Consider the following 26048-nt stretch of genomic DNA (forward strand, 5'->3'; position numbering starts at 1 on the left):
TAGATAACAAAACACAATATAAATACCATTAATTGGAAGCACAACAGGAAATCCTTACCTTCAGCCACAGTGAGGAGATTTCCAAAGTCTCCCATGACATTGTGTATGGGGGGTGGTTCAAAGCTCTTGACATTGCCTAGAGTAAGGAAGGGTTCGTAGTCTGTCGACAGATCAGCAAGGCTGAGGAGGTAGTGACTTTGTTGAGTGTGTAGGTTAGACCCTGATACACAAGTGTGCAGCACCTAAGACAGAAGAACAGTGAATTAAGTATACCGGTGATACACTACAAAAAGAATGACTAAACAAAATAAATAAAGTAAATAAGAAAAGTTTTGTGGGCCTAATACAGAACCCTGGGGAACACCTTCAGAAAAAAAGTGAGATTACAAGGATTTTTTATTAAATAGCAGCTTTCTCGCTTGTTCTGTTGTTACAAAAGCACAATGCAATGCATAAGGTACTACTGAAATTGTTTAGATTTAGTTCATTTTTAAAATCTAATGAGATGTATCACATAGAGAACTCTGTTATGATCAACAACTCAGCCATGAAGATGATCTTCTTGGCACACCACTGAGATGCATTAAAAAGAAATCTTTAATAGATTGAAACATTGTTGTTACACCCAGACGGTGTGGTTGAGTGCTGCAGGGCCACCATATGGAGATGGGACGATATTTACAATGCTAAGCCAGGAAACCCAATGAGAGGGGCTTTATGGGCTAATAATCTATTTCTCTTGTGATATGGGAGTGTATCGATGTGCAGAAACAGATGGTCATGGCTCTATTGGCTGGAGAAGATAAGACACGGTCCAGCACAGTTTATCTTAGTGCCTGAACAGGTTTGCTCTGTTTGATTTAATTAAGGCTTTATCCCTTGGCTCATTCTCAAACACCACACACTGACGCAGCGAACAATGACAGTGTAAGCTACTTAAACATGATCTGATATAAATTCATGTCGTAAAAATACCTAAAAATAAAACCACAGAACTTTGATTTGCCACATAATCACCACCATAGAGCTATTAGTGCCATCTGGTTCAACTGGAAACTGCTGATATATCAGAGATACAGGTCATCCAAAGGTGTGATGGATGATCTCTCAATGTATATCAGTAAAAGTGAAAATCAAGAGTAAATCAGTAATAACTATTGGATGAGAAAAAAAAACTAAATTGAATTGAGCTTGATGACGACACCAGTGTTTTCTGTAGAGGTGATTTATTCCGGTTGATTCCTGTTTATTACTATAAAGTTTCTTTAAAACAAGCTGTACTGTAAACTCTATAAATAAAGGTGGCTTGAGTTGACTAAGGTACTGTAAAACCCACTGCACTTATATCTCTCACATACTGATTGCTGCGAGCTGCGATACCTCGGCCATAAACTGATTGCTTTTCCTGTTAGATAAAGTAGAAAATCAAACTGACGAAGTATAAAGCCGTCACCTAGTGATAAGAGGAGAGAGGAAGAAGATAAATTGAGGAACATTTAGCACCCAAAGTATTAAATGGCATTCGCTGGTTCTGAGGATTCAGTGTGATTTTCATCAGTTTATACATTTTCTAAGTGGCACTTCTCAAACTGTGCAGCATAAATGAACCAAGACTCCATGACCTTCATCAATTATTATTTGAGTAGTACTATAAGCATGAGATGCTAATCATTATTTCTCGCTCTTAATTGAGACAAGGCACTCAAAAACAAGAGTACTGATGTGTTGTCCTGGCGAGGGTTATGTACATGTGCTCGTGTTAGATGCTATTCAGCTCTGACAAATGGGAGATTAAAGTAATCCCACCGAGCATATAATAACTAGCAGAAAATGATTAACAGTCAAACGAGTGCAGAGGAAAACAAAGGACATTTATTCTTCCCCTTTCCCCTTTGCAGCAGGTGCATTTTCTCTCATATGATGATGAACTGAATTCTTGAGTTTGGCATTCATTGGTGAGCTTATCAATCCAACAATGGGGCATTTAAATAATTCGGCCATTTTTTTCTGGGAGCATGACATCTGCACAAAGGTCCGTGTCTGTCTGCATCTGCACAACAGCCCGGGACTAATATCTCATTTATTCTGTGCCCCTCAATGCCCTCTCATTAGCGTCTGATGACTAAATATGAGCTGCGAGGGGACGAATGCATTTATAATAGAACATAATGCGCGCACACACACTGGAAGATTTCTGCTTTAATTTCAAGTAACAAACTAGAGTAACGGTCACTCTGCGGCTGTACGATTAATCGAAATAAAACGAAATTGCAATATGGCTTAGTGCGATTATCAAATCGCAAAGGCTGTGATTTAATTAAATAATATATGTGCTGTGTGTTTCAGCACAAGCATGGCACTGTGTTTTTACACATGAGCAGCTCATGATCTGTCAGTGTGATGTTCAGAGTAAGTGCTGCTCCACCTGAACTCCATCTCTGCATCTGCTCTGGGTTCGGGTCAACATAACGTGCATTTGTGAACACAACGTGTGCCAACCATCTTCCCATACATAATGGGAAGCGTTCATCAACAAAAGACAAGCGTTAAGCGCTCATGCGGTTTTGTGTCTGAAAATGAAGAAATTTAGGGTGTGTTCACACTTTGTTTGGTTATTTTAGTCCGGACCAAAAAATTTATTTATACATTTAGTCCTGGTTTTCTTGGCGTTCACACTGAACCTAAGAACCTAAAGGTTCTTAAAAAAAAAAGGTTTTTATGATGTTTATTTATTAGGGGTGTAACAATGCCCTCATGTCAAGATTCAATACATCTCACGATACTGAACTCATGATACAATATTATTACAATACTCAAAGATATATGATAAAAGGTTAACAAGAAATTTACTATTGATTAAAATGCTAAATTTGGTTTTACATAGTGGGTGTAAATGAATAGGCTTGGACTTGGTACTGGAAACCCAATGTACAGGACAATAGAGACACCAGAATACAAATATCCATGATTCTGAAGCTGAAAATACAGAATTATTTTAGATGAATATGCTTGATCTCTGTCACTGACTAGATATACAGTATTTAAAATAACGTAGGCCACTTTTTACTGGTAACATAAGACATTTGGCATTATCAGGACCCACAAATATTCCCCCATTGCATTATTATACATTATATTCAACTTTATATATAGTAGTTTGTTTATAAGGCCTTTCTGATGCTTGTTCCAAACAGTAATGGGCAACATTGCTCCTATGATGAGAATGCTTTCTGTCTTTTGTAGGGTCACATATTGTGACATCAGGGTCCTGCTTTTGGTTCGTTTAGATGTCTTTGGTCAGTGTTGCTGAGTTCCTTTGGAAGTAGACAAAGGCCCAACAGGGTTCAGATTGGCAGCGTTCACACTTATGCAAATGAATCAGAGCAATCACACCATAGTTTGTTTTAATTGAACCAAACCTGCCAAATGTGAACACACCGTGAAGGGCCGTTCACACAAAGAATGTTAACTATAAAGTCAACTATAACGATAAATATATTTGAGTCCACACCAATGAACTGGTCTGTTTATTCTAGGCTCGCGCGCTACGGTTTCAAAGTGTGTACAACGTCATTGAAGTGGAATAAAGTGGAATAAAAACACCACCTAGTCTTTTTCACTGCAACTTCAAAGGAAGCAATGTTGTCAAAACGAGCGCTGGTTACCTGAGGTAATACTTCTAACCGTTTATTCAGAGGGTATGAACGTTTGTTTTCCATATCCATTTTCTTTATAAGGGGCTTGACTTTTCAAACTGGTGGATTTTTCTGGACCTCGGCGATTAACTTCTCCACAATGTCGTCTGCCATTTTAAATGCACGAGCCATTATCATCAGCAAGCCTAGATTTTTTTTTAAATCATGATTTTTATCAACAACAACAAAAATCTTAATAAGATTTTTTCCCTAAATTGTGCAGCTTAATAAAAGTCCCTGAGGCCTGTACCCACCCTGTAAATGTAGTCGAGTAGAGGGGCTTTCTGTGAGGTGGGGTCATCCAGCACAGGCATAGTGATGGGCTCCAGGAGGATGGAGAGTGGTACGGCCATGCACCAGTCCAGCAGGCACAGCAGTAGAGACACCATTAACTAGAGCACACGAGAACGCATTCATTTAGCACACTCATGACACCACTACAAAATAATCAATAAACCTGCCAAAGACAAGCTGTTAGGAAGGATGGAACAACAAGCACAGACACAGAATAACCGGGAGCTGTTCATCCTGAATTCCCATGTCCAACACTGCTTGCACACATAGAGATCTGAATAAAGACGCTCAGTTCTGCTTTGATTACCTTTTTATCTGCCTCAACTGTTGAGTGTTCAGCACTGGGCAGAAGAAATGCTATGGTTGCTACAAAAATCTACAACAGAGGAAAAGCAGAGATTAATCAGGCGTCACATGCACAATACCACAACAGATGCATCATGCTGATGAAGATGCTTCGTACCTCTATAATTCTTTTGGGAAGGGACGGCTCCAGTCTCTGTAAGTGCTGCCAGTGAGAAATCAGTAGCTGAAAGATGTCACAGGCCACATTTGCCACCACCTTATTTCCAAACTAAAAGACAAAATCACATTCATGCTCACGTTACGATCTAGATGAGAATGAAAAAATAAATAAAAAATTGATAATAGAAATTACTGTTTTTCACCAAATGAACATGATCAGGAAGAAATATATTTATTAATTATTATTTAAATGCAGAATTTGATATAAAGCTAAGTAGATGAGGCTTTACCGCTTGTGCTTTATAAACCTTCTATTTAATCAAAGAATCCCGAAAAAGAAAAAAAAACTTAATACATGGTTAATACATATGAAGCAGCACAAATTAATAATGATGAAATATTTCATAATAATAATATTTCTTGAGCAGCTAGACTGGAGTAAATTCAGCTGAAAATTCAGATTTGCCTACAAAAGAATAAATAACATTTTAAAATATATTAAAATAGAAAACAGTTGCAACAATATTCCACAATATTACTGCTGTAACTGTAGTTTTGATCAAATAAATGTAGCCTTGGTGAGCATAAGAGACATCTTTCAAGAAAGAAAGAAAGAAAGAAAGAAAGCAATACATTTTACACTTTGAAAATGATCAGAGAAAAGAACTGGAATGTTCTTCATTTGAAACATTTCATTTGACTGATTCTTTCAAGTTATGGCTCACTAAAACCACCTGTTCTCAGATCATAACTTATATATATATATATATATATATATATATATATATATATATATATATATATATGCAACTTAAGAAAGCCTAACACAATTAGGTATTAACAATATTATATGTGATAAATCAGATGGTAAAAGATGACGCTGAAAATTAATATATGGCATAATACATCAACACATGTATATACATATATATATACATTAAAACACATGCCATAATTTGTGTCATTTCTATTTCTATGTTTGTTTTTGCTATTTAGCACCATATTATTCTAGAGAAACACATCTCTGGGAGGATTCCAGGTTAATGGATTCTGTCTGTTGCTCTACCCACAATTCTCTCTTGCTCTGGGCTTCAGTCATGTGGAATCTGAGGTGAGAGAGTGAGTGTTTGCTCAGAGTAATAGAAGAGAAGAAGCCACACATAAACTCCCAACAGCTCGGCACATGCTTTTAGAGATGGAAACCCTGTTCCTTTCCCAAAGCTTTCTTCTGGCCTGACCTGCTGCGTGTCAACATGAACTGGACGTAATTACAGCGGCATGAGGAAGGGAACGTGTGCACTCAATTTGGAAGGTATCGTTTTAAACGTGGTTTCAAATTACAATAACTATGATTCAAAAAGTCTTTCCAACTATGCTTCAATTTAATAATGCAGTATTTGATAATATTTGGATTTGTATATAATCCATAGATTTATGATAACTTTACGTTATGTTATATTGAAGTAATTTTCTACAAAAATTACCTTTGACTAAATCCTTTGCCTTTTAAAAAATTAAATTCAATTACATTATATTATCCTTTTTGTTTTCTTCCTTGTTTCTGTCTCTTGTCACAACAGCTTTTCTACAAAGGAAGAAGAACATGAAGTTTTCAATATATAAAAACCATACAATTAATACAAAATACTTAAATAATTTATATGCAAATAATTACTGAAACATGAAAGTGTGTCATTAACGTAACGTCAGACAGTTAGATGATCTTGGGGTCTGGTAGGTGGAAATTTCCATTCAAACTATTTAACCTTATTTCGCTTCTCTGTTTGCGATCAGATCGGGATCGTTTTAGTCCAATGATCCAGTAAGCAAATTCAATCAGTCAAAAACAGCGCTAATGTAAAGAAAAGCAGGCTGATTACATCAGAGATGGCAGTTATTGCATTTTCAGTGAATTATCCATTCCAGTGTGTTTAGCTTCAAAACACGAGCTGTCATATTCTGTGATGTTTCTGAAGACCGCGAGTCCTCAGGCATCCAGCGCTGTATGGGCAGATGATACGCAAACTACGTTTCTTGGCTGTATAAAGCAAACAAGCGTCTCGCTTGAGGATGAGGATTGCATGACGAATGTGGAGTCATACAGTAGGCACACACGAGTCTATTATATTGATGCATAAACAAACGGTGTATGTGCGCTCTCGACACATTTATACATTATGTATTTGTGCAAAGACACATTTCATTATATATATATATATATATATATATATATATATATATATATATATATAAATAATGAAATGTGTCTACACATATCATACACACTATATATACATATATATACACACTGTACACACACACACACACACACACACACACACACACACACACACACACACACAGGCCACTTTATGAGGTACACCTTGCTAGTACTGGTTTGGACCCCCTTTGCCTTCAAAACTGCCTTGTTTCTTTATGGCATAGATTCAACAAGGTGCTGGAAACATTCCTTAGAGATTTTGGTCCAAAATCATTGGCATGACAATATCACGCAGATGCTGCATATTTGTCGGCTGCACATCCATGATGTGAATCTCTTGTTCCAGCACATCCCAAAGCTGCTCTATTGGATTGAGATCTGGTGACTGTCAAGGCCGTTTGAGTTTAGTGAACTCATTGTCATGTTCAAGAAACCAGTTTGAGGTGATATGAGCTTTGTTATCCTGCTGAAAGTAGCCATTAGAAGATGGGTACACTGTGTTCATAAAGGGATGGACATGGTCATTCTGACCCTACCATCTGAATGTCGCAGCAGAAATCAAGACTCATCAGACCAGGCTACGTTTTTCCTATCGTCTATTGTCCAGTTTTGGTGAGCCCGTGCGAACTGTAGCCTCAGTTTTCAGTTCTCAGATGACAGGAGTGTCACCGTTGTGTCGTCTTCTGTTATATTTCTTCTGCTTCAAGGCTTGACGTGTTGTGTGTTCAGAGATGCTCTTCTGCAGACCTCGGTTGTAACGAGTGGTTGTTTGAGTTACTGTTGCCTTTCTATCAGCTCTGACCAGTCTGCCCATTCTCCTCTCCTCTGGCATCAACAAGGCATTTTCTCCCACAGACCTGACGCTCACTGGATATTTTCTCTTTTAGGACCATTCTCTGTAAACCCTAGAGATGGTTGTGCATGAAAATCCCACTAGATCAGCAGTTTCTTAACTATATTTAGACCAGCCCATCTGGCACCAACAGCCATGCCACGTTCAAAGTCACTTAACCCTCTGAGGTCGGCAATCACGCCGGCGTGATTTGCTCGGTTTTTTTCTTATCAGTTCAAACGAGAGTCCAAATACTCTGTTGACTTTGATGTTACAAACCAGTTTCAAACCAGATCCTGTTAAGTGTGTATTATTTTTGTGTATACTCACAATAAAAACAAAGTGTTGTGCTTTTTGGCAAATAAAGAAAAATAAACATGATGTGAGTTCTGCCTTCTCTCTGTCAGTTAAGTCCATTCTGAAACGCGTCCGAAAATGAGCCATAACTCAGCGAATACTCAGTCAAACAGTCATACAGACACACAGAAGCTTGAATTCTCTTCTTTTAAATGAAGTATTTTTTATAAAAAACAAATATTCTCAGTTTATGCAATCTGTATGAAAAGAGCGAGATGTCAGTCGTTCTCATCTCAGCTAATTATTTTTAATGTGACCCCGCCCACAGAGAGCGCGCGCTATTCAAACGCAAATGACTGAGGCAATCCACGCAAACCTGTGAACGCCCCCATATCAGCTCGAGAAAACACATCAAGCTTATTCAGATCATTGTACTTGTTTACACCGTCTCGCGGCGCTGTGAGGAATAATAATAATGGAAAATGTACCTCAGAAGTGCTGGTATTTCGAGGAGCAACGGATCCTGAGCTATGGAATACTGTAGTAAGTTTTTTTTTCATTCACAAGTGAATCGCGTTTCTGTGTGAATGAATGAACGGCAGAGATGCGCTGTTTACCACAACTCGCAAAAAGACGGTTTAAATTTGAATCACGTTTCTGTGTGTGAATGAATGTTTTGCTTTTAGCAAACTGTATTGCTATACTGAGTAAAAATCGACTGAAATATGTTGAAATAAAATGTATTTGTATAAGCAACGTATTAAACTGCAAATTAACATTTATATTTCTTATAATAAAAACGAAAGACCTATGTTACAGACATATGAAAGACAACATTTCATTGACTAGTTTTGGATAGATTATACATTTTTACTGTAAAATATCTGCCACCTCAAATAAGCTTTTGTTTGCCAATTTTTGCTCATATGTTAAATATAGTATGTTTTGTCAAAAATAAAGTAATCAAATAATGTTATTAGTGTTTTTTCCAATGTAGCCTAGGCTATATTCAAGTAGCCTAATGAATCCTTAACTTTGAAATATGTATGATAAAATGTATACTTTAGTTTTTACAAAGAAAGATTACACTTGAATTGTTGTTGTAATTGTAACCTTTTTAATAAAATATATATTTACAAGGTAGATGTAAACAAACTATTAAAATGTAAATATAAGCCTTTTCTTTAAATAATTTTTATTGTGTTTTATTAGTGACAAATTTGGGGAGAGGATAAATATTCCAAAACTGAAAATACAGTATGATAATTAACTAATTAATTGGATAAAAAAGATTTCTCCCCCCTAATTTTAAACATTAATTATAGCCATCCAACATTACAGTGTAATTGAAAGCTATATCAATTTTTTAACATTAGGCTTAAAAAAAAAAGACAACTTTTAATTTAAGTGAACTTAACAAACAATCCTCACATAAACCTATAAAAAATGTAATATATTTACCTTTGGCCTTCCTGTCTAACATACAAAAATTGATTGAATGAAGTTATCAAACAGTCTGCACAGCATAAATTATAGATTAAATATAGACTAATGCTTATTAAAGCTACAAGAGTTCTTTAGTCAATAGCAGTGAGTAATTTTCTCTGGTGCCTTTGTTCTGTGATTAACTTTACTGACAGTAAGCTTTATTGGCTGCTGTCCCTTTAAGAGCAGCTGCTGACAGAAACACGGATCTAACACGAGCCTCATTCTCTCTTTAATGAACTCTTTGCGTTCATTAAAGACTTAATTTCACTAATTTAAGACTGCTCTTATTTTATGAGGATACTCACAAAACAGACATTTTGGCAAAATTGTGTTTTATTGTTCGTTCAAACGTGAAAGAGGACCGTTTTCTGGTGCGCAGTCTGTGCGCACGATCTGGCGCGCGTCTTTCTCTGTGTGTGTGTGTGTGTGTGTGTGTCACATAGACAGGACATTCACAGGCAGCGCGTTTAAAAACAGCGTTAAACTGGACAAAAATAATCTCATGCGTTAACGCGTTAAAAAAACGCAAAGTGAGCTTCAACAGCGGATGTCAAGCTGATGAGAGAAAGTTACTACACATAGATAACTGCTGTCTGCCTTTTACCGTCGAGATCTGTGGCTGTCAGACTGCATGAGATTTTACGGCGTTGATTCCCATTACCCAATTTAATACCTTTTTACAAACGCTGCAAAATCATTCTTTAATTTGACCACCAACCATGTTCTAAATTGTTTGTCTTCCATGCACTTTCCCAGTTTTCTGGTCTAGTTTTATTCCTGTTGTTCCTGCTGTCCAAAATTACTCGCTCCACCTCCGCAACTTTGCTCCGGCCGGAGGCAATCACCAAACTGTTTCCACGTGTTTTTAATCACACTAACATATTTTGCGACAGCAAATACAAATTATTAATTATGAAGACTATATTCAAATAAATTGATAATATAACATTTTCTTCAAAACCATAACAAAATTTAATGCCTATAGGATTATAATTTAATGCTTTTTAATGCCATTTAAGGCCTTAAATATCGCAAAATCCATTTAAGGACTTTTAATGCTTTTTAATGCCCCGCGGAAACCCTGTAGTATGAGTTTTGTGGTCTTATTTCAGCAACTTTAATTTTAATTTTTGTTCAATAACCACGCATAAACATTATTCTCTTAAAAATTCAAACATATACATGCATGTTGATCACATATTATGGTAGCCCTGTTTGTGCTATATAGAGTGAATTTACACCTTTGCCATTAACATGTTTATAAATAACTGAAAAAAGCACAAATGTCAGAGCATGTCAGAACACCTCCAGGGCCCAGAAAACCCCTCAGACCCCAGAGGGTTAAATCACCTTTCTTCCCCATTCTGATGCTCATCATGTCTAAGGGTATGTTTACACGACAACGATGTGCTAAAAACTGAAGTTTTTATTTGTACAGATGACAATGTTATCAAAACGATCCCTGTTCACACGGATCCGCAAAACCAACTAATAACGCTATATTATGCATGCCAGTGAAGTAGTTGGCGATGTCACTTTGTAAAGAAATACTACACGGCTGCACACATAGGCATTCTTTTACTACAGTGCACTCGAGCCAAACCCACATGCCCATATACACAAATTACATAATCTATAATTTTTTTGTCCGATTTTCATTCTAAGGATGTTAACCTTGATAATACTGTATTATTACTTTGTCTTCTGGGTACATTTCATCTTCACAAAGCCAGAAACATTCACTGTAATCCCAATTTTAGAATGTTCTCCTCTTGATATAAAGTCCCTTTTTACTTCCTTTAAGAAACACAAAGGGTTCAAAAACATGTATTATCCTTGAGTCTGTTCTAAGAAACCTTAAATTTTTTCATGATGACATAATGATTTGTAATTCTTATAACCACTCGTGATGACCCTTATTTCTTACTGTTAATATCTGTATCCTTTCATTGGCAAAAAAAGAAAAGAAAAAAAAGCCTAGACTAAACACATAATAGCCTACACATGTGCATGACATCAACGTTTTCACAGATTTGTGTTTTTGGTAGTTTACACGGATACGATAAGTGTGTTGTTTTCAAAAACTTGCACTTTGAAACCCATTTTCAAAAGTTTGTGTTTTCAGGCCACCAGAACGCTGTTGTTGTGTAAATGAAAGGCCAAAATGCTTTTAGTTGAAAACGGTGTTGTGTAAACGGCCCCTTAATGCATTGAGTTGCTGCCATGTGATTGGCTGATATTATATTTGCATTAACAAGCAGTTGAACAGGTGTACCTAATAAAGTGGCCACAAGTTGAGATATTAGTACTGATAAGAAAAAAAAAGTAGCTTTACTTTTGTGGATGAATACAAACTTCATACAGTAGTAATACAACTAATACGGATTAGGAGGACAAACTAAAACAACTTCAGAGTGAAGAACACATCAAACATAATCACCTTCAGCGTGACACCCAGGACGTTGATCGCATCTTTCACCTGATGGTGTGTTTCTGTGTGTCTCAGCTCCTCACACACCCATAGCCCCAGACTGCAGATCGCTACACACCTAAAACATGGTTAAAACACACTCAGATTACTGCCAGACCAACAGAGCAGCCATTCATATCATTCACAAGGTAAAACAGATCAGCATGGTTGTCATCATGCATCTATGGAAGCTTGTTTCCATTAAAGAATAAAACATAAAATATAATTGCGACTTTTTATCTCACAATTGCACAATTTTAATCTTGCAGTTCTGACTTTATTTCTCAGAATTTTGAGATATAAAGTCAGAATTGCGAGATATAAAGTCAGAATTGTGTGATATTAAGTTGCAATTCTGACTTATTTTCTTGCAATTGCAAGTTTATATCTCTCAATTATGAATTTATAACTCGCAATTGTGGCTTTATATCATGCATCTCCAAGATGTAAACTCGCAATTGTGAGAAAAAAAGTCACAATTACCTTTTTTCATTCTTTATTCTGTGGCGGAAACAAGCTTCCATATGCATGGGATTTGAATATGATCAAAATAAAATGTAAAAAATTAGTACAAGATCACTGAACACATAAGGCTCAGTTTCCTGGATTGGATCATTATAATAATAGAGATTGGTAAGAAAGTATGTTGCTGTACCTGGCTCCTTCACATGTCTCATTACGTGCAGTCTTCAGAAGAATGTTTACAAGGTAGTCCTACAGACAGAAAGCATTACAAAGACAGTTAATGCTAGTACATCTGGCAGCATAATACATCTAATAGAAGGTCCAAGGTTCAGTTTTGTGGTCACGGTTTTGGTAATGGCCTAGATAATGTTGGTAGGAATGGGATTATATATTTTTATTTGTATTTTGAGTTCACCGAAAAATGAAATGTCTGTCATAGTTTACTAATCCTGTTTTTTTACTCCTTTTTTATTTTTTTTTATTTTATGAAAGTCAATTTGAATTTGTAAAGTGCTTTTCACACATACACAATGTTTGAAAGTAAAGAAATTCATACTGTTCATGTTTATTACACCTTAATGCCTTAGTCCACATTTAGCAGTTTAGGGCTGGATGATATGATTTTGGTGAAAATATAAATCAAACCAGTTAAGCTTTGCTGTATAGTATATTGTTTTATGTATGCGGGTAGAAGTTGGGTGATCAAACAATGGCTACAAAAAGTCTTTTGTACCCTTCTCCTGATTGGCACCTCTTCACGAGATCCTTTTGAAAGCTCTTTGCCTGCCTAAGATTCGACCGGGAAGACATTAAGAACATCTTACGGAAACAGTTGATTTCTATTCAGAGTTGATCACTTAAATAATGACTGGAGGATTATTCTTACTTTTTAGTAATAATTTGAATGTGTTTGGTTTATTCCAAAAAGAGTAACATACACCATTAAAAAGGCCGTGCACACTTATACAACTGGGTAATTATAGGCTTATTTCGGCCAGAATTACCATTAGGTGATGTGTATCACTGCCATGATTAAATTATGTAATTGGTTTAAGATTTTGGTTGTATCGCCCACCCCTAAGTAGTTTCATTGAGAAGTCAATTGAAAGTTAATCCAAAGGCTACTGTGGCAGGGAAAATATACAAGTAGTGCTCCATATGCGAGAAGACATTTCAATCAATACTACCCTAAAATGGCATTGACATGAGGAAATTAAATCATAAGGCTTTAAAATTTCAGAATTGTAATTAATGGGGGAACTAATCCTTTAAATAACACCGGGGACTTCTTTATCTGAGGATTTTTGACAGTTTGAAACCAAAACGCTGATTGGAAAGCTAATATCAACTACAAAAGCATCATTAGATGTCTAAATCATTAAAAGTCTGGAACAGAAAACAAAATAATTTCAGTTTACCTCAGACCTTGCATGCGTTCATTCACGGCAGAATAAAGACAAGTGTCCACTCAGAAGACGAGCAATGTGAGGGAGCAGGGCCTACAATTTACATTTGCCAAGCGCCAAATGCAAGTAAAATCGGTGTTGTTGAGTATATGAAACGGTGTCAATCGTCAGTTGGCCAGTAACATTTTTATGAAACCTATTCCTAACAATGCAATGTTGTGAGAACATGAACGTGAACAAAAGTGAATGACGCTCAGCACAGGAGATGGGGCAGTTCTGTATTGTCAGGAAAGTTTGAGCCTTGCCAATATAAATATTAAAGCGCAAGAAGACTGGAAAGGGAACTCAATTCGACTCGATATCTGTGTACACACATCCGAATCTCGCGCACAGAAAGCTGCGTCTCAGACAGCGCGCAAATACTAGAATGAGCTCTCTTTTCAGGGAAACGCACGGATAAAGTAGTTCCAGCAGGTCTTGACCGCAATTACAGTCCCACATCACTTCACCAAATGATTTCAGTAATTTCAGACTACAACAGGAAAACAGAACCAAGACCCACAAAACTGACCAAGCAACTAAATATAGTAAACAATCAGATAAAAACTGACAAATTATTTCCATGTTTTTTGCCACAAAATTACTTTTCTTTAAAAAGATGCTTAAAGCCATCTTTAAGCATGACTCTTTGGATTTATATGAAATGGTAACACTTTACAATAGGATTCTATGTTTAGCATTAACTAAGGTTAATAAATGTTGTAGAAGTATTATTCATTGTTAGTTTGTTAATACAACATTTACTAATACATTTTAAATTGAGTATAAGCGGAATAATTGGCTCCGGGCTGTATAATTATTGAAAAATAATGCACACCCAAGGTTGACTTCGAGTTGTGGCTGCATAAACATAACCTTGGGTGTATGCATTATCTTTTTAATAATTCAACTGCCTGTCGTCAATTATTCCTTACTTAATCTACACAACATTTGAAGTGGATTAAAACCTTTCATCAAAGTTATACACAAATTGAAAACAAAACCCGTTCTTGTGTTAGGACAACTTTGATTAACTTTTTTGATCCACTTCAAATGTTGACTACTGTATATTTAATGTACATTTAATGAAGACTAAATGCAATGCTATTTTATATTTGAATACTTTATTCAATTTATGTACCTGAAAACTACCGTTAAACCTGCATGAAAAACCTGAAAAGCACTGTTTATTTATTTTGTATCTTTGTTCTACTGTATTTATGTGTGCTATTGCTTGTAATTTGATTATTTGTTCTTATTTTATTACTGACTGTTTACTTGTCTTTAAAGGGGTCATCTGATGCAAAATTAAATTTTATATGGCGTTTGCATATAAATGTGTCTTTGTGATATAAATCACCATACAATGAAAAAAATCCATTCACTCCTTTTTTTTAATCCTCAAAAAGCCTAAACACTCTCAATAATCAAGCCATTTGGATTTTCTGAGCAATATGATGTCATATTGCTATGCTCCGCCCACGACCACAGACGGACTTTCCCGTATTGGCATGTTTCCACCCTCAGCCATTTGTATACTGTCCGCCAAGGCAGCACTTTACGTGTCTTGTGTCTACACACCCCCATGGAAGAGATCATTTAAAGAGACATGCACCAAAACGGGTCGCTGTGAACAGAGCTGTTTTTGAGGAGGTAAAAAGGGTGTTGTCTTACACAACCATTGAGGAATTTTAACCAAAGTATGCTACAAACTTTACATGAAGACCCCAAAGAATCATACCAACTTGTGGAAAATGGACATCCGATGAACCCTTTAATAATGTTTTAATTTTTTAGTTTTAGCTGTGGTATCAAAATTGGAATAGAAAATTGTGAATTTCCACTGTTATCTAAAATTTTGGTGCCATTACTGCCTGTTTTTGTAAACAGATTCATGGCCAGTAAAATATGTTTATGACCAGTACATTTTCTTAAGTCACCGGCTATTGGCAGGTTTGGCTAAATGTAAGTTTTAGGCCCTGTGAGGGAGTATTTTGACTTGAAAATGGAAAGGTTTTGTTGCATATAACAATTTAGCTTGCTTATAGGCTTGTTATACTCCCGATTATGAGGGACAATACCAGTTTTTACTGTTTTAAAGGGTAACATTATGAATAAAACTTACTTGACAAAAACATATCCTACATCAATATTCTACCAAATTGACTCTTTTATTCAAAGATTAAATAGGCTATTTCGAATACATATTCATATACAGACAGTTTTCTTCTGAGAGTTTGACTAGTCGACTAGTCAGTTACAAAACTTTAATTTTAAAGCTTAAACATTAATGACATTAGCAGTGGTGCACATTCCTAGTACCAAAACCTAGGTGGTTCAGATTTACAGGATTTGGTTCACCTGGATAACAGCATACCTTCATGTCCTCTTTGCCAACTACAATATCCTCAGATCCAGGGACAGACTGCAAAGATGGGATCTGTTGATACAGGTTAGGGAAGCACACCAGCGAACCCAGAACCGTCTGAGCCTCGATCCGTGGAGCCTGACAAGAACAAGAATGGAGAAGATGCCAGCATGAAGCCGTGTGCTTCTGTAGGTAGTGTGAGTGTGGATATGTTCATTTAAAGATTGGGCAGCAGCAGCATGTACCTCAAAGGAGTCTGTGTTCAGGACGCGAGCAGCTGCGGTGATGAAGTCTCCCACCAGCATGGTGAAGCCCGGCAGGCCAAGGAAGAAGAATCGCGGTGAACACCACTTAATCATCGTGTTCATCACATCCTGAGCAAACCAGAATATGAGAGAGCAGGGACAAAAAAGACAAGGTAACGTTTTAGGATATTCTGTGTGCCACTTTAATTTAGAGGACAGTAAAAAACAGTAGTAGGAACAGATAACCTAATAAAATGTGGTGACACTCTTTCGATAGTCCACTTTAGACATTCTACTAACTATAAGTAACTTTGCAACTACATGCAAACCAACTCTCATTATTATTATCTCAGTATCTCATCATCTCAGAATTAGTAGACTTTTAGGTTAGGGTTTTTGTTAGTAAAATAGTTGCAAAGTTTCTCATCAAAAATAAATTGTTAGCAGATATTAAACAAACAGTCTACTGATCCTCTAATGACTGTTAGCAACATTAAATATGGGTGAACTGGGACACTTTTCCAGCAAAAAGGTGTCCCAATCACTCTGAATTCACCCCTACGTATTGATCTGCAAATTAGCAAATGTCTTATGTCATATAAATTAGGGGTGCACCGAAATTTCGGCCGCCGAAAATTTTCGGCCGAAATGGCATTATCGGTTTCGGGCCGAAATAAAAAAAAACAGCCGAAAACGTTTAACCGAAAATGAATGTCACCCGCCCCTCCCATTCGTGCGCAAGCGCTTAGGTTTCACTCACGGTCGAGCTGTTATCACGCGTCTGCCTATCAAAGATTAAGCATGTCAAAGGGCTGTCACTTATTGCACAATCGATCGGACCAACCATTTTCGAAAACGAAAATAGGGAATCGATTTTAACGGCCTTCTCTCGGAGCGCGTCCAGCTCGTCACTACAGTATAGCTCGCAGCGAACGCGCGTCACACAGCAACTGCAGGTTCTGACACACACACACACACACATAGCCTATTTTTGCATAACATAGTGCATAATATGTAGCCTTCAGTAATGCTTTTCATTGATGTTATGGCAGTCCACATTGCTGACTTGTGCGCCCTCTTTACGGTCGTCCTAATGCCTGTTTAGTTGTCCGTGGATTTGCCTATATTTGGCGTTGAAAACGGATCAACGCCAAATATAGGCAATTTACTAACGATTCAATGAACACTTAGCCTATGTCTCAAAAATCGAACAGGATTTATTTTTCACAAAAGTGACAGCCCTATACGAGAGGACACCAAAGTTGCAATATGTAACATTTGTTCTGCAAAAATCTCCAAAATTGTGGATTTTTTTTGCACAACTTTTAAAAAACTATTTTATTTGATGGAACATAAAACTTGAAGGATAATATTATTTGGTATTATTATTTATATTTATTGTTAAAAATATTTTATGTTTTGTTATGTAACTGTTAATAAAATTTGATTATTATATTGTGATTTTTCATTTCAGATCCATTAAATTCAAGCAGTATATATACATTTTTAAAAGAAGCCATTTTCGGTTTCAGTTTCGGTTTTCGGCCAAGAGCATCCTAAATTTTCGGTTTCGGCCCAGAATTTTCATTTCGGTGCATCACTAATATAAATGTCTACAATCATATTACTAAAACATTAAACTAAATATCAATTTAAGTTACTGATCATTCGAGGTTGCAAACAAGTGAAAATAATGAAATCTGTCCACATTCAAGCATTTCAATGCAATGGGCTTAAACAACTTGTTTAGTTCACAAATAACTCAACACATAAATACAGTATATGTATAATTCTGTATGTTTTATTATAAATACTAAAATGCCCCATTAATAAAATTAATCACACCATCAGTCACCGCTGACTCAAGTTTCAAGGATCTCATGGCACATTTGAGTCAGAAAGAAATGACTCAATGTCGCTCTGACTCAATCACTGTTTTCATTTTCTTATTTTATTTTTTTTTGGATCGGTCCAATTTGAGAATGAATCATTCAGTGTGATTTGTGAACTGATTCAACAGGTTCATTAAAAAAGAATCAGCTTGCTAACAAATTAGACGTTGCTATCGCGTCTCAGAGCGGGTGTCCATTCCTTCAATTCAAAGTAACAAATTATATGTTTGTGTAAATATATAAGTGTAGATATTTTTATTTAAAAAAAAAAAAGTACTTTAGTAAAGTAAAATTACAGAGAAGAGGTTCTGGAAATAACTCGTACTCGGATTCAAACCTAAGGTTCCTTGCAAGCAACGTTTCGAGGATCTATCCGCTACTCTGAAAGTGTGAAACATTACGTAACTCAGAGTGTACACATTAAACGCATTATAAATCACAATTTGTGTTTCTCTCACATCAGTTCCTTTAAACCAAGTGTGCCATGCACACAAACAAACAAACAAACAAACAAACAAACAAACAAACAAACGCATAAGCACGGCTGCTCCGTAACCGCTACAGTCATCTTCCTTAATTGAATCCTTTGTAAACACTGTCAGACGAGGAAGAAAAAAACACCAATATGGGCCACCTCGCTGCATAAAGAGTCCTGCTGAGAGGGAGATGTGAAATTGGTGGAAGCGGTGCATCTGCAGGGACATTTTACCCTCATTCTGCAATAACTGACCTTTGCAATGCTTAGCAACCAGTAGTAATTAACCGGCACCAAACTGCTGCGTGATTACCCAAAATGAGCATTTTGGAGGAAGCGGCAATTCTGCAAAGCGGGACTATTATGCAGCGGTAAATACAGAAAGCGCAATCTGAATCTACAGTGTGTGTGTGTGTGTGTGTGTGTGTGTGTGTTTGGCAGCTCAACATGGCCCAATGGTTTAAATTGTAAGAGCAGTGCAAGGAAATGTACAATGTACAGAACACACGAGTGAAAGCGCCTTTGCATCTGGAGACTCTAGATGTGCCACAGCTTCGACACATACTTCAAACTCTGACCTTTATATGACTCCAAACGGTGGAGGTAAAAATCAATGTGTGTGTACTGAATCCAGCCCGCAGTCCAACACCTGTTAGCACTGCTCTTATTTGTTGACTTTCCTGTCCCTATAGCGGCACACAACGAAAGGTTTAATCATTAACTACAGGTTCTGTGTGATTAGGGGTCTTGTATATAGATACATTTTGTAGCAAAATAATATGTAATATGTAATAATAGTTAAATAAATGCTTGTGATAATTCATTTTGAAGAATAAAATATAAATATAACAAAAATCTATAAATATTAATGTATTTGTCATGAATCACTCAACGGTTTATTATATGCTTGTAATTCTATATGTGAACCAGTGACTTACTACTGGATATAATTAAAGCCACTGTGAAATCAAAACCTCTTTTTTTAATGAAATGTTGCTTGTTATGTGCAGGTCATTATTTAAAAAAGAAAAAACGAAAAGAAAAGAAAAAGTGCTGCTGTAATCTTCAATAAAAATAAAAACGGCCCACCTCCCTCTGATGACATGTTCAGCGGCTCGAGGGCTGGGAAATAACTGTCCAATAGCCAGATGAGTTTCAGTCCTTGCCCTCCAATAACCTGTCACTCATACGCAGTTTGTAACAGCCACTTTATACCATCAGTCAAATCAAGTCCCGCCCAGCAGTTTTTATCTTAGAACGATAAGCTGTTTCTCTCAGATATATGTCACAACAGAGAAGAACGTTTACTGACGACTTTAACAATTCCAATTCTGAACTTTATTTTTGACCACATGCTTTAAACAGTGGGTTTCATATTTCATCAGATTTACATATAAACCAGTGTGTAATTAGAAAAAGCACAATGCTATCTGTATGTAATGTGGTACAGTGCTTTGATATTTGCTGGTTCAGACCGTTATTATTGATTTTTGTACTGAATGATCTTTAACCCTGAAACATTTTGAATGTAACAAGAGTATTTTGAAAACGAAATGCCACATTTCTTTTCAAATTGGTTACACTCGATGGACTATAAGTAACTTTTCAACTACATGTCAACTAACTTTCACTAGAGGTTAGTATAATAAGTTGACATGTACATGAAAAGTAACTTATAGTCAGTAGAATGTCTGTTGGTAATATATAATAAAGTGTTAGCAGATATTAAACAGTCTACTAATGCTCTAATGACTGCTAGTTGACATGTAGTTACAAAGTTACTTATAGTTAGTAGAACATCTAAAGTGGACTATTGAACTAGGGAATGACTGACTCCTAAAAAATAAAAATAAATAAAGGACCAAATTACTTTTTTGGTTGCCAAATTACAGAATCCATTGTCCATGCTCATAATATACTGCAGTGAGTAAGGATTAATGGGATATACATGAAACTCACTCTGTAAATTTACAATTTGCTATTGCTAGAAGATCAGTGTGTGGAACAGTCGCAGAAAATGCACATTGTACACAGTGTAGCACTAGCGCAACAACATAAACACTGAAGACTGCTTGTTCAAACTAACTCAAGTTATTGGTTTCAACCAATTTGAGACTAGATGAATGATTTTTGTTGTGTTAAAGTAGCATTGTAAAACAGGAGAACATCATGTTTTGTACAGGACTGGACTGCACATGTGACATTTGTGTTTAGATTTAAATCTGTCACACTATGTTTTGTAAAGAATATTTGCGACTGTTTTGGAGGGGGTTAAAAAACGTTCTTAAATGTGTTGTGTATGGTCTCACACCCAGCTTGTGAAGAATGTATATCACTGACTCATTTGAGCCCCGTGTTTCCACATTTTTAACTGGTGATGAAAATCACAAAAACTTGCCAAAGTTCACACTGTACACTTGTTCGCACTTCCACACTGAAACTCTATAGTTCAAGCTATTATACATTATTATTGATTTTAACAGCTATTCAATTTCCAATGCTCCTGAAAAAAGAACTGACTAGCATAGAATTGCAGCTCATATCTAATGCAATTCAAGTCGTTTTTGCAGGTGGCAGAGAAACTGTATTGCTGTGTTTCAGAGGTGTATAAGATGTGAACGTTAAGCTGAACTCTAACAGCCCCATCGAGTGAGCGGTAAAACAACCGCAGAAAGAGACGCACTTCTAAGCTACCATTCCCATTGTCTCTGAGCTGTATCTGGGCTTCAAATCTGTCCCCATGTGGAAGTGGAGTGAGACTCCCAGCCAACAGTGACACACATGGAATCTATTATCTACAGAATAGTGGCCAAATGCACCTTCACAATCTCCATTGCTTTTTCATTGCATCTCCACATTCAGGGAGCTCCTTTTTTTTTGTCTAGACCACATAAAACAAACACAAATAAAGTGTCGCTGTGCCAGCACACACACACCACTGGACATCTGAGCATATTTCACTACATGACATCATGATCAAAACCATAAACAAAAAATATAATAATATATATATTTTTTTTAAATGTCTATAGTGCCTACAGTATGAAAAAAAATGGCTATAGAAAAAATGCCTATAGTATGAAAAAAATGTTGAGTGTGTATTAGTCACAATTTCTGTTTTGGTGATTCAATAATGATTCTTTGCGAATGTTTAGGATTCAGGGATTTTATGACCTACAGCTTCAGAGAGCCTTTACTGCATCACAAACAAGACTGTTACACCATCTAGTGGTCAAATGCATGAAGGTTTATATTATTTTTAAAGGAATATTTTAGGTTAAATACTTATGGAGGAATTGGTGGCATGCTGCCAAAAAAAAAATCATTAAAAAAAATAATCCAATAAAACAAACCTGTCCCTCACAGAATGGAAAACAATGTATTTTTTAACTGAAAGTCTAACAAGCGTTGCTTGTTACTGACAAGTAAATTAGTCAAAAACATTTTTATTAGTGGAAGTACTTTTCTAATTGGATGAAGTATTGGTTATAATTATGATTTATGTAATTCCTGTGGAGTAACTCAGCTTCTCTGTCATGTCCCTTCTCTTATCTTTAACACAACATTATTGTTGCTCACTGAAATAATTAACAACCCATCATTATGTGAAGTTATAATCCATAATTCGCCAAACAGAAATACAAAATGTCAACACAGGAAGTTTAAAACCAAGAATTTTAATAAAGTTTAATAAATGCATGCATGCAGAATGAAGTGTACCTGATCGTCGCTGGTGAAGCCTTTGTGCATGACGTGGTAGAGGTGCACCAGGAAGTCACTGTTGGGCAGGACGTCTTGGTGTTTCGTCATCATCTCACAGATCAGCTTATACGCCTGTAGTTTCCCAGCTTTGAACTCTGACGGCAGCATGGTAGCCTGAACACACACATTACAGGTCGTTCGGTATTCAATATGCCCTTCCTATTCAAAACAACAAGTCGCAAGTACATACGGCGAAACATGCATCATACAGTATTTGCGTTCCACCTAGTGTCAACTCTTCACATCTGTTTGCTTCTCTCCTACTCTCTGTGCTCATTTTCAAATTCCCAATAAAGCTGTTTTTAATTACATATTTTTACATTTCTGATGTCATGTGTGTAATGTCCAAGGATGTGTATGTGTTTTGATATTTGTTTTATGTGTAGCCTATAGACCTTATGTAGCCCCGCCCCTTTTCAGCGCTGCGCTCGTTGTCTCTTGTCTTCCGGTCTGTATTTTCACAGCGATCTCGCGTATTTATGAATGAACAGCTCGTTTTAAAATCTTCCCGGTCTACTGACATTTGTTAAGACATCTGCTTTAAACATTACAATCCTCATGATAACTTTAGTTAACTTTACATTAAGTAAATCCACTTCAGAAGCAAATTACTCCTGGACAGCAATGCCATAGAAATATACAGAGCGACCGCAAAAATGGAAGTTCAAAGACAATATTCTAAAGATGTCTGCGCCCTCGTTTCTCTGGCGCAAATTCTGTCATTAATTACTCGCCCTCATGTCGTTACAAACCTGTAAGGCTTTCATTCATCTGTCAATGGAGGGACTGAAAGCTCTCAGATTTCATCAAAAATATCTTCATTTGTGTTTTTAAGATGAATGAAAGTCTTACAGGTTTGGCACGACATGAGGGTGAGTAATTAATGACAGATTTTTCATTTTTTGGTGAACTAAGCCTTTAATGATTTTTGTGGAAGCCATGATGCATTTCTCAGGATTCTTGAATGAATAGAACAGCATTCATTTGAAATATAAATCTTCAATCTCTCTCTCTCTCTCTCAAAAAATAAAAAGAAAGACTGGCTGACCTCAAACTAAATCCAATCAGAAGTAAACACATCTGAGACACGTTATTATCAGATTAGATGTGAACTAGGGATGCAAATTATCGATTAATTCATTAATCATTAATTGATTGACCTTATCGATCGATTAACGATTAACTGATAAGCGGCTATTTTCCTGAGAATGTAAATTTCTCACCATATCAATAGTGTCTTTAACATAAAAAGCTAAATATTGCTTAATAGGCTACTGAATAAAAATGCATGTTATATTGCTCAATTGATGTTTTATTGTAACAGTTGGGATACGGTACAGATAATGGCATTTATGTAGTTTAACAAAATAAATTATCTACAGAAAATTAAAATACATAAAAAATAATTGTGCACTGGCTCACCTGTTGCATGTGAAACATTAAGCAACATAAAACAAATTTTAAATAAAAATCTACATGGGTAGGCTTAGCCTACAATATTAAGCCTACATATAATAATCTATATGGTAAACTACTTGAATGAAAAACTTGAAACATTAGCAGCAGCAGCAGCACTTATAATCCCCCTTGGTCTGAGAAAGGTAACAGTAAGATTACTAGACCTGGAAACTTCAAATACAGAACTGAACACAACTTAAATCATCCCTGAGGAAGGTGACAGTAAAATTAGAGGGCGTCCCTCGTTTACACTGTCAGTGAAATGTGACCAAATTCCGATTTTTTGCTCACATGTGACACAGATCCGATGTGTTCTATGACAGTGTAAACAGGAAAAAAACGCATGCATTCGGATATATCGAGATCGGTTTCAGGCCTCATTCATTTGTGGAAATAAATCGGAAATAAATGTGCCAATGCGACTGTCATGTAAACAGGCAGGTCGGATTTTCTTAGGCATTAGGCAACGTCTCCGCGGTTTAATGACGAGAGAAACCCACGCGCTTCTGCAAAGGGACGGATGACCCGACGAAACGTTGTGTCGTCGTAGGAGAGGAATGTGGACAAACGTTGACACAACATATTGTTGTACACAACAAAATTTCAGACCCACTGCTCCTCGTTAAAGCCAATATTTAAAGCCAGTATGCTCCCACCAGTCCTGAGATCTCTCTCACACACAATAACTGAAGCATATGCGCAATGGTGGCACTTTTCGTCCTCCTTCGCCTCAAATTTGAAAGAATCTCTTGTCATGTTCGCAAAATTCAATTAGCCGACAATTAATTTAATTTAATCAAGTAAATTCTTGTCGACAATTAATCGATAATCGATTAACCGTTTCCATCCCTAATGTGAACAGTAATTTTTCTTAGCTGATCACTTGTGAAACAGGCCAAAACTGTCGTAGTCTAAATTTCAGAGAATGTTCCTGATGGGCTGTTCTGAATGTGTGTGTTACCTTGAAGAGCCAGGAAGCCAGCATGCGCAGAGGAGGGAAGAACAAGGGTCTGGCCATGGCTGTGTCTGTATCCACTCTGATCCCAAGATTATCTCTGATCTGAAACGAGAGTTGGACATCAAGATCTTCTCAGGCAACAGTACAGAAGGCTCTGCAGGGAATGAAGGGAACGCACCTTGGCCAGCTTGTGCCAGAGCTCATAGAGGTAACTGAAGACCTTGGCGTGGATACGGGCACAGCGGATGCTGTTCACATCACCGAGAATCCCCAGGATCCTTCTCCAGAGAACGAAGGCTGAGTCTGCGTGCCAACCGGTCAAACTGCCACCGGCGATGATGCTGACATCATCAGCCAGAAACTCACTGCTGTCTGTGAGGAAGAGCAGGCACACACACAGAGACCATTACAGGGAGTAGCATTTATACTTATAAAAGCCTTTTAGTATCATTTTAAAAATGTCCCCTTCAGGTCATGTTCCCGCTTCTTTTTGCTGTGAAATCTGCACTGATTTTTATACAGTTAACTTTAGAAAAACTTCTATATTGTTAGTAATATATTTGATGAATATTTGATGAACACTTACTGGACTGAAGCAACTTCGGTTTACTTGATTATCTAAACATAATTTTTTAGAAAAATCATGTTAAAATGTAAGTATCAAATATGATCTATCAGGCTTTTGATGAAGGTTTATTTGCTCATCTCTTAATCATCACTGTATGGAGGTTATCTTCTGTAAAACAGGTTGCATCTATTCTGGTTCAGGTCTTTTGTATGTGCTTTTTTTTTATTTTATATAAAGTCGTTTTACTCAAGATGCCTTCAATGTAGCAACCAAAGATGAGCATAACCGATGTCCATCACATTTGGAGATGGATATCTACAAGTTTTTTATTGTTCTTCTTCTCACTAACATTTTGATATTTAAATTGAATAAAATGGCAATAAAAAGAAGCAGCTAGGGTAGCTGATTACCTTAAAAGCCCATAGATATTGCAGTCAGTTTTTACTGCTGTTAACACTTTCTCCGAAAAACAGATGCGACTTGTTGATGTTCGGCTTAAAGCCAATTGCATTGCATTATATGTTTTAAAGCTACAGAGCTTTGATCATAAATCTAAGCACTTAAATATCTGTACCACTGGGAAGCGCAACATTTCATTGCACTGTTGTGCAATATTTTAAAAGTATTATTTTCTATTCTATTCTTACCTA

At 36.5% G+C, this 26048-nt stretch overlaps 1 protein-coding gene across 3 annotated transcripts in view; it reads right to left on the reverse strand.

Moving 5' to 3' along the window:
- Positions 1 to 26048, reverse strand: part of ralgapa2 (Ral GTPase activating protein catalytic subunit alpha 2) — a 191051-nt gene that overhangs the window by 54889 nt on the left and 110114 nt on the right. For all 3 annotated transcript variants that reach the window (XM_084096035.1, XM_084096034.1, XM_084096033.1), the window contains 11 exons: positions 25009 to 25202; positions 24834 to 24932; positions 22373 to 22528; positions 16286 to 16414; positions 16050 to 16178; positions 12418 to 12476; positions 11733 to 11841; positions 4453 to 4563; positions 4297 to 4365; positions 3950 to 4087; positions 59 to 242 (listed from right to left, as the gene is read on the reverse strand). In XM_084096035.1, coding sequence (XP_083952161.1) covers positions 59 to 242; positions 3950 to 4087; positions 4297 to 4365; positions 4453 to 4563; positions 11733 to 11841; positions 12418 to 12476; positions 16050 to 16178; positions 16286 to 16414; positions 22373 to 22528; positions 24834 to 24932; positions 25009 to 25202 — 1377 coding nt within the window. The remainder of the gene's footprint in view (positions 1 to 58; positions 243 to 3949; positions 4088 to 4296; positions 4366 to 4452; positions 4564 to 11732; positions 11842 to 12417; positions 12477 to 16049; positions 16179 to 16285; positions 16415 to 22372; positions 22529 to 24833; positions 24933 to 25008; positions 25203 to 26048) is intronic.

The sequence above is a fragment of the Abramis brama genome (genome assembly GCF_963993115.1).
Source record: "Abramis brama genome assembly, chromosome: 21".
In the NCBI taxonomy this organism is placed as follows: Eukaryota; Metazoa; Chordata; class Actinopteri; order Cypriniformes; family Leuciscidae; genus Abramis; species Abramis brama.